The following is a 14,682-nucleotide window of genomic DNA, read 5'->3' on the forward strand; positions in this document are numbered from 1 at the left end:
GAAGATGTCTTTTCTTGAACACAGGTGGCGTATATACCAGTGGGTTCCTGATAATCAATACTGTGAGATGACGACAATGCTACTCTTTCTATTAAAACAATGTCCTTTCTCCATTCTGATGAAAAAGGATAATTTGATTGCATATTATTTGGTTAAATCAATGTTATTGTATCATATGTGCCATCCCAGTTTGATGACCTAAAAAAGGCTTGCAAATGTTGATCTTGTCAGATTCTTAGGCCTTATGAGATTAAGCAATCATCACCACTATCATACTAATAATAGCTAACTTGTAACACATGCACATGCAAAGTTCTGAATTTCATAATTAATGCTGTCTTTGTTTTATTTTGCTTTCCTTTGGCTTGCAGCAGCCAACACAAGGACACCTTAGTGAATAACGTATTTTCCTATTTCTGGTGCCAGATGTAATGTTCAGATCACTTTTGATAAGAGAATTTAACTGTACCAACATGCTCATTCCATCAACTCTCCCACACACGTCTTAAATTTTCATTTTCTTCTTCTCTAGAAACCCTTTCATCTCTGTACCTAAACATATTAAACTCTCTCTTGCCTTAAAAAATTATAAAACACTTTCCCTTGTGCATGCCTTCCTAGCTGTCCCTTTCATCCTCCCTGCTGACGCTGGCCAGGCATCTTGACAGAGCGGCTTCTGGTCTACTGCCCTGCTCCATCATTGCTCAATCCGCTACTCCCTGGCTCCCACCTTCAACCACACCCCAGAAGTCAGCTAAAACCGCCGCTTTCCTCACTCCCGCCTCGTTGCCAAACCCAAGGGGAACGTTCCCTTCTCATCTCAGAGGGCTCTTGCTAGAGCCTCCCCTTCCTCCAGCCCTGGTATAAGATTCACCTGTGGCGTTCTCCCAGCGTCCAGCGTCGCGGCTCCTCTGCGGGCTCGTTCCGCTGGAGCTGAGCCCACCGCCGCGACGGCTGCACCTGCTGGGGTGTCCGCAGGTCCACCTGACACGGCCTCGGGGCTTTGCCTCCCACAGGTGCCTGCCCTCCTCACGCTCAAACCGGGACTTAGCATCCTGCCTCTACCCTCACGAGTTACCGCCCTCCACCAGGCCTCCCAGCGGCCTCCTCGTGCCCTCCAGCCTAGAGGCACGGCTGTGTACGGCCCTGGAGACCCGGCCTCGCCCCATTTCCCCAGGCCCACTCTGCGACCCCACCCCGACTTTGCCTCACCGGCCGGAGGGCGCCAGAGCGGAGGCAGGAGCCGCAGTCCCATTGCCGCCAGCGCACCATCTTATCACAGAATTTTCTCTTCACACTTCCTAAGACTGGAGTTTCTTAGAGGGGAATGTTGGCTAATTCTGTTTTGGGTCTCTAAGGCTTGGAAATGTGCCTAACAGGCTCTGAAACGGACAGAAATGAGCTCACTTGTACTTGGATGCCACCATGGCACTGGAAATGCACTCGCTTCTGAAGGGTTGTCAACACAGCAAGTCGGCATCAATCACTACTAAACCAGTGGAAGGATCGGGAAAAATATGAAAAAGGAAAAAAAAACTCTATTGTGCCTCCCCGTCGGGGAATCGAACCCCGGTCTCCCGCGTGACAGGCGGGGATACTCACCACTATACTAACGAGGAACTGCACAAGAAGCGGCTTTCTGACAGGCCCTTTATGTGGTTTGGTCCCGCCCGTTCCTCAGCCTCCACAGGATTTGTTGCCGTCGTAGTCTTCCTCGAAGTTAAACGCAAGCGTTCAATTTGCTCTTCCCGCTGTCTTTCTCACCATTTCCCTCGATCCACCCCTCCTCTAGCTGCCCCCACCTCCCTCCGCCTCTTCCTTCGTCTCTGGCTCCTAGAACCATCTCGGTCCCCTGACCACCCCCAACACACACGCTCCCAGGCAGCCAAGCGCGCGCCTTGTCGCGCTGCACCACGGGAATTGTAGTTCCGCCTTCGCCGTCCTCCACGCTCCTCTAGCTTCAGAAAACTCCCTTCCCGGCGTGCGCCGCGAGTCCCTCCTTTTCTTTTCCTCCCTCCCTCTCTTCTCCTCAGTTCTCAGTCGAAGTGTGGCGGCTGAGTGTTGGCGTGCGGATCGGTGTGCGGCGGAACCGCCAGAGCCATGCCCGAGATCGTGGATACCTGTTCTTTGGCCTCTCCGGCCTCCGTCTGCCGGACCACGCACCTGCACTTGCGCTGCAGCGTCGACTTCAGCCGCCGTGCGCTGACTGGGATCGCAGCGCTCACAGTCCAGTCTCAGGAGGACAACCTGCGCAGCCTGGTACGGTGGGCGCCTGCCCAGTGCCCGCTTCTCCCCGGCCGCCCACCCAACTCCCGACCCACTCCTAGGCCCCGCGGGACCCAAGATCTCGGCTTACTCCGCCCCAGCTCTGCCCGGACCGGTGCCCCTTCGCAGCCCCCAACCCGCCTTCTGCACCTCATCTTCAGCCTCCGCTCATCATCTCTCAGCGTCCGCCCCTGCACGCGTCCTCTCACCCCCTGGCACCCTCGTGCGTCCCTGGGCGCACCCAGCGCGAGGTCCGCACCCCCGCGCCCCGCTCTCAATCTCATCTCTGCAGTCTGGTCCCTCGCCCTGGAACTAGTTCCCGGCGCCCCGCGTGGCCTCCCCCTTTGCCCCGGCCTTCCGCCCAGAACCCCCAGCCTTCTCGCTTGCGCTTGGCGGCCCACAGTCGGATCCAAGTCTCGGATCCCGCAGCCGGAGGGTGCCTGATCCCACGCTTCGGTCCCCGGCACCTCCGTGTCCGCCCGCGGGTCCGCAGGATCCCGCCGCTAGCCTCCTTTCCTCCATCTCCCTGCCACTGAGCTGAAGCCTCTCTGGATTTGCAGCCCCGCCAGACCTCTTCTCTCTGCCCTGCCCCGAAACGTCCAACCTCTGCTTTCTAACTCTAGGAGCAACCTTTGTCTTCCGCTGGATTCTTAGCTCTGCCCATAACTTGATGGGTGGGACATTCCAGCTCTCTAAGGATGGCTCAAATACGGTTTATCTGTAGTTGCTTCCAGCGAGCAAGTCATGACCACACCGCTTAGGAACTATGCACCTCTCTGAGCTAAGCATTTGTAGACAGACTTAAGTTCACGGAACGCTGTTCAGTGGGTTTTGTCTGTACTGCATAGCCTGTGTTCCGCGTTCCTACTCAGATTGTCTGGGGGGCGTGTGGATTGTGCCTTCCAGCCCGAGAGTGTCCTGGAAGAGCATTTTAGACATAAGAGGAGCACGGAAAGGCCAGCTTCTCACCAGGACAGGGTGATAGAGTTTATTTTGCACAGTGGTTCTATCTGGTAAAGCAATCAGATTGGACATGCTGTAAGCTTGAGGAGGGAAATCAGTGAGGCCAAATAATTGGGCGAAATTACCAGTGTAGCACTGGTAGCTTCCGCGCCTCTTTTTCCTGTTTGTATAGAAGGTCTGTGTTTTGAGGTCCCTTCCTTTCTTACTCTTTGTCCTTTAACATTTTGCTAGACTCATGGATTTGAACAACAGGTTGACTCCTCCGGGTATATATGTATAATAAGTAACCACCAAGAGTACTGTAAAAAAGAAATGATAAGTGTTATAAGCAAGAAAGGAACTGCTTCCTTGTAGGTTGCACTTTGGTCTTCTTGAAGTACCATGCTATCTTTTATTAAGTCAGTGGCAGCTTTACCTGGGCTGCACCAAAGTCAAGTCCTGCTTCACTACAGTCTCCTTTTATTGAAAGAAAGTGGCTCTTGATAGTTGCTCCCTGCTTACTATAACCGTCTGCTCTGATCTGCTTTTTAAGCAGAAAAGCTTTACCTCTGCCTCCTGGGTAAGCGAGAGTCGCCAGGATGCTTAGTTGTGGAAAAGATTGTCCCGGTCTGAACACCTGCCCATGGTTTTCACATTCAAAAAAGTAAAGCTTTTATGTTTTCTGGTTGGAATGTCTGTTTGGTAAAGTAGAGCCTGGAATTTTTTAAATGCTAGATTTTATACAAGGAGGGCTATTTGTAGTACAAAGCGACATCTGTTTATCATTTGCTTATTTATGACAATAACCCAAGACTAGGACCTGTTTTATGTATTTACTTATTTCTGAAGTTAGCTTGTTTCCCCCTCTCCTGGAGGTAGGGACTGTTTCCTATCTCATTATGTCTCACATTTCTAGTATAGCACTTAACATGTAGAAAGCTCTCAGAGGTTTGGTTAATGGATGGATTTAATACTTGTATGGGCTACCTTGAGAGTCGTGCTAACTGGATCTCCAAGGTGAGATGGCATGTCCCTCATCACCACCCACAGAAGGGCCAGGGCCAGTGCTGGGAGAGGAGACATCATGTTCTCTTTCCTCTCCATTCTCAGGGTTCTTGATGCTGAAGAACTTGATGCTATTAGAACTAATTCCCAGCTTTATAAAATTATCTTCAAGTTTTGGCTAATTTACACTGATGCTTGGTATACAAAATTTGTGGCAATTTTCAAGCATTTGTTTCTTGGAGTGAAATTTTTAATTTTGGGTGGTAGGATGGGGTGGATATTCTCTGAGTTGGTGGCTCAAACAGGCTTCAGTGTCATGGCCGAGATCATGTATTGGAAAGAGGCAGAAGCCAGGGACTGAACATAGCTTCCTGTCGCTACAAAGCCTGTGTCTTCCCCAAGTAAATGCCTGAGCTGTGGATCAAATCCAGGTGCTGATTTTGGTTTTGGTTATTAAACCATAATCTCGGCTGGTGCCACGGCTCATTAGGCTAATCCTCTGCCTGCAGCACCGTCACTCCGGGTTCTAATCCCAGTTGGGGTGCCGGTTCTATCCCGGTTGCTCCTCTTCCAGGCCAGCTCTCTGCTGTGGCCCGGGAGTGCAGTGGAGGATGGCCCAGGTCCTTGGGCCCTGCACCCCATGGGAGACCAGGAGAAGCACCTGGCTCCTGACTCCAGATCAGCGCTATGCGCCAGCCGTGGCGACCATTTTGGGGGTGAACCAACGGAAGGAAGACCTTTCTCTCTGTCTCTCTCTTTCACTGTCTAGCTCTACCTGTCAAATAAGCAAAAAAAAAAAAAATAATAATAATAATAATAATCTTATGTTTTTTTTCTTCGTAGCCCTCTACAGATAACAAGTAGAAAATGTCGACAGTAATGAGACATAAAGTTTTAAAAAAATTCTCTACTTTATAACATATACATTATAAAATTAAAAGTAATTAAAGCATCAGAGAAAGAAAAAGGATAGGAAAACATGGTATAAAACCCAATACACATAAAAAGAAATAGGTAACAAGGTTGACATGGGACTTCCCAGCAGTCTCTGCAAAAAGGGAATTAGTTATATATGTTTCATGACAATTGGCCAGCCATTTAAAATTGCAACCCTTTTTGAGAAACATTGATCAAAGAGGATATAGTAAATTATGTCATCCATAATTCCCTATCATAAGTAGGGCTTTTTTATTTTTTTTATTTATTTATTTATTTTTTATTTTTTTATTTAAAGGCAGAGTGGACAGTGAGAGAGAGAGAGAGACAGAGAGAAAGGTCTTCCTTTTTGCCGTTGGTTCACCCTCCAATGGCCGCCGCGGCTGGCGCTGCGACCTGCGCATCGCGCTGATCCGAAGCCAGGAGCCAGGTGCTTCTCCTGGTCTCCCATGCGGGTGCAGGGCCCAAGGACTTGGGCCATCCTCCACTGCACTCCCTGGCCACGCAGAGAGCTGGCCTGGAAGAGGAGCAACCGGGACAGGATCGGTGCCCCGACCGGGACTAGAACCCGGTGTGCCGGCGCCGCAAGGCGGAGGATTAGCCTAGTGAGCCGCGGCGCCGGCCAAGTAGGGCTTTTTTAAAGATTTTATTTATTTATTTGAGAGATAGAGTTATAGACAGTGAGAGGGAGAGACAGAGAGAAAGGTCTTCCTTCTGTTGGTTCACTCCCCAGATGGCTGCAACAACGGGAGCTGCACCAATCCAAAGCCAGGAGCCAGGTGCTTCTTCCCAGCCTCCCATTGCGGGTACAGGGGCCCAAGCACTTGGGCCATCTTCTACTGCTTTCCCAGGCCAGAACAGAGAGCTGGATTGTAAGAGGAGCAGCCAGGACTAGAACCGGTGCCCATATGGGATGCCAGTGCCGCAGGTGGATTAACCTACTGTGCCACGGCGCTGGCCCTGATTTGAGAGTATTTCAAAAAGTTAGTGGAGGGGCAGATATTTGGCCTGGTGGTTGAGACCAGTTGGGTCAGCCACATCCCATGCTGGTATGCCTGCATCCGTACTCAGCGCCACTCCAGCTTCCTGCTAATGCAGACCCTGGAAGGGAACAGTGATGGCTCAAATGATTCAAGTTCCTGCCACCCACAAGGGAGACCTGGGTCCTGGCTGTGGGCCCACAGCTAGAGCTATTGCATGCATTTGGAGAGTTAGTGAACCAGCAAATGGGCACTCTCTCTCTCTGCCTTTCATATAAATGATTTATTTTTAAAAGATAATGGTAAAATAGACTTAAAGGTAAATTTGGAGCTAGTCTTGTGGCACAGCAGGTTAATCCACCATCTGCAATGCCAGCATCCCATAACAGAGGACCAGCTGCTCTGCTTTCAATCCAGCTCCCTGTTAGTGCTCCTAGGAAAACAGTGGGACAGCAGGAGTGCCTGGGGTCCTGTCACCCACAAGGGAAACCCGGATGGAGGTCCAGGCTGCTGGCTAGCCCAGTCCTGGCTCTTGCAGCCATTTGGAGAGTGAAGCAGCAGATAAATCTCTGTCTCCCTCTCTTACTCTGCCTTTCAAATAAATATATAAAATCTTTTTTAAAAATAAATTTATTTTGGTAAACCAGAAATTTTTGAGATTCATGCAGTATTTCATAGTGCACATTTCCCCTTGCATATGGGTATCTTGGCCTTGCATATAGTCAGTGCTCAGTAAATGTTGAGAAGTACTAATTCCAACTTGACAGGTATCCAGTTCCCTTTGCTTCTCTTTCTTATTACAGTTCTTGGCCACTTGTTGCATTCACATTTATTAGTGAAATTCGAAAGGGAGTTGGATCATAGTTGCTGCTTGGCACTTCAGATATACTGCTTACACATTGCATTTTCTGTTTTCTAGAACTTGTTTTCTCGCATTAACTGACACTAATTTTAGTTGGTTAAGAGGGAGAGAGGCTGACTATTCTCTGATTTACTCCCCGGCCCATGGCTGGCAAGGACTTGGCAAGCTGAATCTGGGAGCCAGTCGGGAACTCAATCCAGTTCTTCCACCTGGGTGGCAGGTGGCAGGAATTGAGCCATCACTCCAGAGTTCTGGGCTGTTTGCTTTGGCCTGGCCCAGACCTGGCTATTGCAGCCATTTGGAGGGTGAACCAGCAGAGGAAAGATCTCTTTCTGTCACTCTGCCTTTTTTTTTTTTTTTTTTTTTTTTTTTTTTGACAGGCAGAGTGGATAGTGAGAGAGAGAGAGACAGAGAGAAAGGTCTTCCTTTTTGCCGTTGGTTCACCCTCCAATGGCCGCTGCGGCCAGCGTATCACGCTGATCCAAAGCCAGGAGCCAGGTGCTTCTCCTGGTCTCCCATGCAGGTGCAGGGCCCAAGGACTTGGGCCATCCTCCACTGCCTTCCCGGGCCATAGCAGAGAGCTGGCCTGGAAGAGGAGCAACCGGGATAGAATCCGGTGCCCCAACCGGGACTAGAACCCGATGTGCCGGCACTGCAAGGCAGAGGATTAGCCTGTTGAGCCACAGTGCCGGCCCAACTCTGCCTTACAAGTAAAGAAAAAAAGAAATCTTTAAAAAATCATAATGTAATGCAGTAAGTACTGTAGGCAAGGATAGAGCATACTGCTAAAACATGAAAAGACTTTCACAAAAAATAATTATAGCAATAACTGACTCCTGATTTTGAACAGATTTGAGAGTGTAGGGGACCAATGCTGTGGCAAAGCGGATAAAGCCACTGCCTGCAGTGCCAGTATCCCATATGGGCACTGGTTTGAGTCCTGGCTGCTCCACTTCTGATCCAGCTCCCTGCTGTGGCCTAGGAAAGCAGTAGAAGATGGCCAAGTGCTTGGGCCCCTGCACCCGTGTGGGAGACCTGGAAGCTCCTGGCTTTGGATCAGCATTGTGGCCATCTGGGGAGTGAACCAGCTGATAGAAGGCTTTCTCTGCCTCTGCCTCTCTGTAACTCTGCCTTTCAAATAAATAACTTTAAAAAATAGTTTCGGTAATACAGAAAATCACAGAAAATGGAATGTGTTCTCCTGTACCTAATTAGTTCATCTTTAAGGTTATAAGGACTATATGAGTTGTTAAAAAAAATAGATATTCATTCAAATCAAGTTCTTAGATATTCAGAAATGGGGACTAGAATATCTGGTTTTTTTGTTGTTTTTTTTTTGTTTTGTTTTTTTGACAGGTAGTGTTACAGACAATGAGAGACAGAGAGACAGAGAGAAAGGTCTTCCTTTCATTGGTTCACCCCCAAAATGGCCACTACGGCTGGCACGCTGTGCTGATCCGACGCCAGAAGCCAGGTGCTTCCTCCTGGTCTCCCATGCGGGTGCAGGGCCCAAGGACCTGGGCCATCCTCCACTGCCCTCCCGGGCCACAGCAGAGAGCTGGACTGGAAGAGGAGCAACCGGGACAGAATCTGGCGCCCCAACTGGGACTAGAACCTGGGGTGCCAGCGCCACTGGCAGAGGATTAGCCTAGTGAGCCATGGCGCTGGCCAAATATCTGGTTTTCAAAATTTTTTAATTATTTGAGAGGCAGAGACACTTCTTTTCATCCTCTGATTTATTCCCCAAATTCCTGCAATAGCCAGGGCTGGACTCAACTGGAGCCAGGAGTCAGAAGGGCAATCTCAGAGCTCCCATGTGGGCGGCAGGAACTCAGTGGTGACTTGAGCCGGCACTGTTTCCCAGGGTCTGCACAAGCAGGAAGCCGGAGTTGGGAGCCAGAGGCAGGGATTTAACTCAGGTCCTAGGCTAAATACCCATTCACTCTATTAGGCTTAGTAAGATACTTCCCCTATATTCTGGATAGACAAGTGCTGGAAGATAAGCCAGTTCTACTAATTTAGAGAAACAGTAATGGTTGAGGTACCCCAAAAAGAAAATAACCCGGAAGAAATAATTGCCCACTAGGAAGGAAACAGATGATGCTCATAACACATTGGACTTCCCTGAAAAGAAGAAAAAGAAAATTAGACCAGGATAGAAATTTCATCCCAAGCAAAAATTAACTCTAGAGAGGTAGGAATGAAACTTAATGATTACCTTTGTGACTCTTCTTGAGCTTATCACGCATGGTTAGCTAATATAAAAGAGAAGTTGTTGGGAAATGAGTGTTTCTTGGCATTCCAGCCCCCCATGCTTTTCCAGGTCAGAATCAGGGAAAAGAAGACAGATGCCAAAGACAGGGGGATGAGGTAGGAGGGAGTCCTGATAGGCCATGGCCTTACCTAGGATGGAGGTAGAAGGAAAGAAAGGTAAATATGAAAACAGTTTGAAGGAAAAAAATACAACTTTCTGATTGGCTACATGAAATCAACTGTGTATTATTTCTATCAAACCTTACTTACCTTGAGTTTTATGAACAGAGTCAAGGAAACAGGAAAGAACTGGCTTAGGGCATAATGATGGCTTCATTTTTATAAGCCTGTTGAATATGAATTGATACTTCCTGTGAAAATGTGAAGTGATCGAGTAATGCTGTTTGGATGGCATGCTGGAGGAGGGGTGGTGATAACAGCTGTAGACTGGCAGTCATTTGCATGGTGAAACTATCTGAAGATGTGGCGGTAGAACTAGGGAGTGAAGAATATGGTAAGAAAAAGAACCAATGCTGGATCATTGGCCACATCCATGTTTGAAAGAAGGGAAGGAAAAAGCATTAGGCAAGTAGAAGAATGTTTATATGTAAAGGCGGAGAAGCCAAGGAAGGGGGTTCAACCCAGTGGCGTGGTCCATAGTCAGAGGCCGAAGTTGTTGGACAGAAAAGACCTAGTTGACCAGAGGGTCTATGCTTCTCTAGCAATGGAGCCAGAGACCATATTGAGGAGGGGGAAGGATAGAGTGAATGATGAGGAAGTGGGAGTAGCAACCACAGTTGTCTTTGGAATTTAAGAAAAGGAGAAAGGAAGGAGTGGGTAGATGGGTCATCAAGAAGTTTCAGAAATAAAATGTGAGGTTTGTTTCTTGTTCCGGTTGTTTAGAAGCAGTTTTGTAGCATAGAAAGTTTGAACATTCTGGGATGTGAGGGTGATCTGGCTGTGACATCTGTCACCCCATTGATCGCCAGGGTTGATTCGGCTGATCTGGCTGACTAGGCGGGTGTCCCCTTCCTCCCTCATCGCTCCATGTGCGTCCCTCCCGAAGCTGCACGCTCGGTCGAAGAGGACGACCTTCCCCGCCAGAGGAGGACCGGTCTTTGGTCAAGGGTATACGAGTAGCTGCGCTCCCCTGCTAGAACCTCCAAACAAGCTCTTAAGAAAGGTTGAACATTCTGAAGCATGATTAGTTGAGAGGTAATGAAAGGGTATGGTTTCTAGTACTCGGGAAATACTCAGACACTTGGTTCTCCCACTCCTTCCTCCCCAAAACATTAGCCTTTGCTGGCCATGGCAAGTAGGTGTAGTCTGCAGGATCATTTGTTCAGAGTTGCTATATGAAGTTGGGCTTTCCAGATGTACAACAATGATGTATGAGTACAGTCTACTTATGTGCCTGAGAAATGCCAGATTTGGTTTAATTTTGGGAGATTTGAAACAACACTTTAGGAGTATACTATACTCAAGTGAGTATACTGTATTTGAAAGTACACTATGGGATTGGACTCTGAATTCCAGGAAGAAATGATAAGATACATTGAGGAATCAGAGTTATAGGTGTGAGAGAAATTAAGTAGACAGAATTGAAGACATTTTGATTTAGATTTGACTTTTACTTAAAGCCCCGAATTTGTGTGATTGTGCCAGAGTTACATTACATATATACCATATATATAAAATACATGCATTCAGTAAAATGCAATACATATAATATATATAAAATACATACATATATATGTAATACAAATCTTAAAACTAGAAATGTTCAGGAAGTTTAAGGCCTGGAGGTATGAGACCTAGATTCACTTTTGACTCCTTTAATCTCTAGAGTTTCCTCTGTAGTTTACTCTCCATAAGCAGCTTGTTTTACTCTGTAATTATTGCAGTTAGCCCTTATCTAATACTAGTTTTTTTTCTGATGTGAAAACGATGTCTGATTATTTAAAATATTGATTTAATTTTAGACTTTGGACACAAAGGACCTCACCATAGAGAAAGTGGTGATTAATGGGCAAGAAGTCAAATATGCTCTTGGAGAAAGGCAAAGTTACAAAGGATCACCGATGGAAATCTCTCTTCCTATTGCTCTGAGCAAGTATGAATGTGATTTTCTTTCTCTTTTATACCTGAGTAATGGGGAAGTAATTTTAAGTAATTTGGACAGTTCTCCTTTCCCTTGTCTCGTTTGTGGGTATGTAGCTTTTGGTATACCACTCCTACTGATCTGTTCAAATTGAGGCTTATAGCAAAAATTATCTATTCCTAAGATACCAAGGAGATGTACTGTCTGAAATACTCAAGGCTAGGACTTCGGGTAACTGTTACTTCTTTAATCCTCATCATTTTACCAGTGCCTAGAGAGACATCACCAGGAAGTGTTCGGAGAGAACCTGGGCGCTTTCGCAAGCTGCGCGTTCCTCAGTCTTGCCCCAGAGCCCAGCTCCTTTTGTTAGTGGAACAACAGTAATGATGTCAGTAGCAACAATAACTGTGCTGTTGCTAGGTACTGCTTTTGGATACATGCTTTAGATGCATTTCCGTATGATCTTCATAGTAATCCTATGCAGTATGATCTGTAATTTATCAACTAGGAAAGGAAATAGCAGAAATAAAATAATTTACTCAAGGAAGAACCAGGCAGAATTGCCATATTGGGAACGTCTGCCTTCCCTTGATTATACTTGGGTGGGGGGCAGAGGCGTGAAAACTGTTGGTCTGGAACAAGGGTGACCCCTCACCTTTCAGCAGCCATGTTTTCACACCTTCTCCTCCCCTTTAAAAAGCAGATAGAAAACCCCCAGGCATAACTTGCGGAGTACATGTCATTAATCCCATTCTACAGATGAAAAAAACTGTGCCATAGGGAGGTTAAATGCTTTCCCCAGGTTTACAGCTCCAGCAGGTGTTACAGTCTGGATCAGACGCAGGCAGGGCGATTGGTGCCCAGAGCTCTTGCTGTTTTCTCCTCATTGGTGCTTCAGAAAGTATCTGCTGGGAAGAGGTCATTTTTGTGGGCTCCACTCCCTAGGAGATTGATAAACTTCAGTAGAATGCAATCTACATGAAGGACTAGAAAGAAGAGAAAGATCAAGCACAGATGTGCTTATCACTAAGTTCAGCAGACATAACAAATCCTCTCCAAGGTTCCGAGTATTCTCCACCTCTTGACTTAGTTGTTGTGGACCAGCAAGTTTACACACTAGCACTGCTGTGTGCATGCATCTGCACCTACCATGGTGGTAGCTGAATTTCCAAAATTATTTTTCACTTTCCAACTGTCATAAAAGACCAAATGGTGACACCAAGTGTGTGACACACTGGGAGACACTCAGCTAATGTTAGCTCCTTACATCTTCATTAGCAGTTAGCATGGTAGAGTGAAAAAGCCACACAGGCAGGCACTGCCACAGGAAAGCCAACAGGCAAACTTATCCAAGGGTTTGACACTCCTACAGCTTACTCTCAGTCCATAATGAGATCGCATGCAGTATTCTTTCTGTCATTTACCATACATACAAGGGTACTTCAAAAAGTTCGTGGGAATGGCTGGCGTTGTGGCACAGAAGTTAAGCTGCCTCCTGCAACACTGGCATCCCATATTAGGGTGTCAGTTCCAGTCCCAGCTGCTCCACTTCTGATCCAGCTCCCTGCTCATGTGCCTGAAAAGGCAGCAGAAGATGGCCTAAGTATTTGGGCCCCTGCCACCCACATAGGAGGCCTGGATGCAGTTCAGCCTGGCCCAGCCAGGACTACCAGGCCATCTGGGGAGTCGACCAGTGATGAAAGAGCTCTATCTCTCCCTCCCAGTTACTCTTCCTTTCAAATAGATAAAATAAATCTTTTTAACAGAATGAAGTTCATTGAAAAACAAAATTAAATGTTAATTTATTTTGGTGCCAAACTTGGAAATCCATGCATAGTTTTTTCATAATACTCATTTTCCATGAACTTTTTGAAGACCCCTTGTATTATGAGTTTATATTATTCACTATATGTATTATAAATATTAATCAGGTGGAATTATACTCTAATAGATATTTTTTTAATCTCATACAGAAATCAAGAAGTTGTGATAGAAATTTCTTTTGAGACATCTCCGAACTCTTCTGCTCTTCAGTGGCTCACTCCTGAACAAACCTCCGGGAAGGAGCACCCGTATCTCTTCAGTCAGTGCCAGGTAAAAAGGATTCCAGGCTGATTTATTACCCAGAAAGTTCCCAGCACGTGCAGGTTCATCAAGCAAGATGGATAGCGGTCTTATGAATGTGTGGATCTTACTTGATATAGTGTTTTACTTTATATTACAAAAGTCGCATATTTTCATTTGTATCTCTTGCTATTAACACATTTGTGTATTATTTTGAAAAATAATCTTTTAATTGGAAACGTGTTTACCTAAATTATATTATCTAGAGTTTTTCTATATTCCCAGAACCTAGAACATGCCATAGAGTGGGCACTAGGTGTATGGTCATAAAATGAAAGGAAAAGATTAATAAAACAAAAGTAAGGTACTGGTTATGAAACATGCTAAAGAAGTGGAAAGTGTAAGATCAGGTTCCTAAACAACTCTGGACATTATTACTCAGAAGTAACTACTATTGGGTTTAGAATGAAGCCTTTCTAGATTTTTCTTACACATTTACAAATCTCTCTCTCTCTCTCTCTTTATATATATATATATATATATATATAAATAATTAAAGATAAAAAACCATAATCAGAGACAATCTGTCACTAAGATTATAAAAGTATCAAACTGTTTTCTGAAAGAAAAAAGACCTAATTCTGCTAGTAATCAAGTTACTCATGATGAAAGGAACTCACATTATTAAACATTTACTGTCTCTCCATTGAAATATGTACTCTGCATATTCAGGCATCCTAACATTCACTCCTGTGTGATAGAAGTCATGTAGGACTCCAATTTGGATGCAAGTGGATCACAAATGAAGCCACATTGGCACATGATTTAGACATGTTTGTTTTCTCTGGCCACTTGAAATATCTTTTTAATCACAGAAGCTTCAGTTGAGTGATCTAGAAGAGAGCCAGTGTTCTGGGGCAGTCATTTACAAAGTTGCCCCTCTGTAGCTCCTAGAAATGTCTGCTTTTCAGTCAGTATTTCATATAGAATGTCAATAAACTAAAGTTAGCAAGAAATGTAAGATATGTGAGACCCAAGGATGTAAACTTGAAATGCGCATTTCCTGTTGTCAACAACAGTTGAAATACCACCCCTCTAGTGAACCCTAAGGAGCAGTACAGGCCTGGTCTTGAAACTGTTTTGAGAGAGAGAATCAAGTGATTCTTTTAGTCCTACCTAATCCAGCTTGGGTCATTTTGAAGCCTATATCCTTAGAAAATTTTCTAAAACTGAAGTGAAGGAGCTGGAGTTTGGGGGATTTAAGGAATTTTGAG

The 14,682-nt window shown here is 46.0% G+C and overlaps 1 protein-coding gene, 1 long non-coding RNA gene and 1 other non-coding gene across 4 annotated transcripts in view; 1 reads left to right on the forward strand and 2 right to left on the reverse strand.

The window, feature by feature from the left end:
- LOC133767589 (uncharacterized) overlaps window positions 1-1,808 on the reverse strand; it is a 134,286-nt gene extending 132,478 nt beyond the window's left edge. Inside the window, exon 1 of the long non-coding RNA XR_009866896.1 lies at window positions 1,603-1,808. This is a non-coding gene — a long non-coding RNA (uncharacterized LOC133767589). The remainder of the gene's footprint in view (window positions 1-1,602) is intronic.
- Window positions 1,548-1,619, reverse strand: TRNAD-GUC (transfer RNA aspartic acid (anticodon GUC)). Its single transcript has one exon. It is a non-coding gene; the product is annotated as a tRNA-Asp (tRNA).
- A 220-nt stretch (window positions 1,809-2,028) lies between the features above and the next one.
- LTA4H (leukotriene A4 hydrolase) overlaps window positions 2,029-14,682 on the forward strand; it is a 42,332-nt gene continuing 29,678 nt past the window's right edge. The window contains exons 1-3 of one of the 2 annotated variants that reach the window (XM_062203092.1): window positions 2,029-2,259; window positions 11,226-11,356; window positions 13,318-13,438. In XM_062203092.1, coding sequence (XP_062059076.1) covers window positions 2,101-2,259; window positions 11,226-11,356; window positions 13,318-13,438 — 411 coding nt within the window. In that variant the 5' untranslated portion in view covers window positions 2,029-2,100. The remainder of the gene's footprint in view (window positions 2,260-11,225; window positions 11,357-13,317; window positions 13,439-14,682) is intronic. The other variant, XM_062203091.1, reaches the window with a different exon arrangement.

This window comes from Lepus europaeus, chromosome 10 (assembly GCF_033115175.1).
Source record: "Lepus europaeus isolate LE1 chromosome 10, mLepTim1.pri, whole genome shotgun sequence".
Classification (NCBI taxonomy): Eukaryota; Metazoa; Chordata; class Mammalia; order Lagomorpha; family Leporidae; genus Lepus; species Lepus europaeus.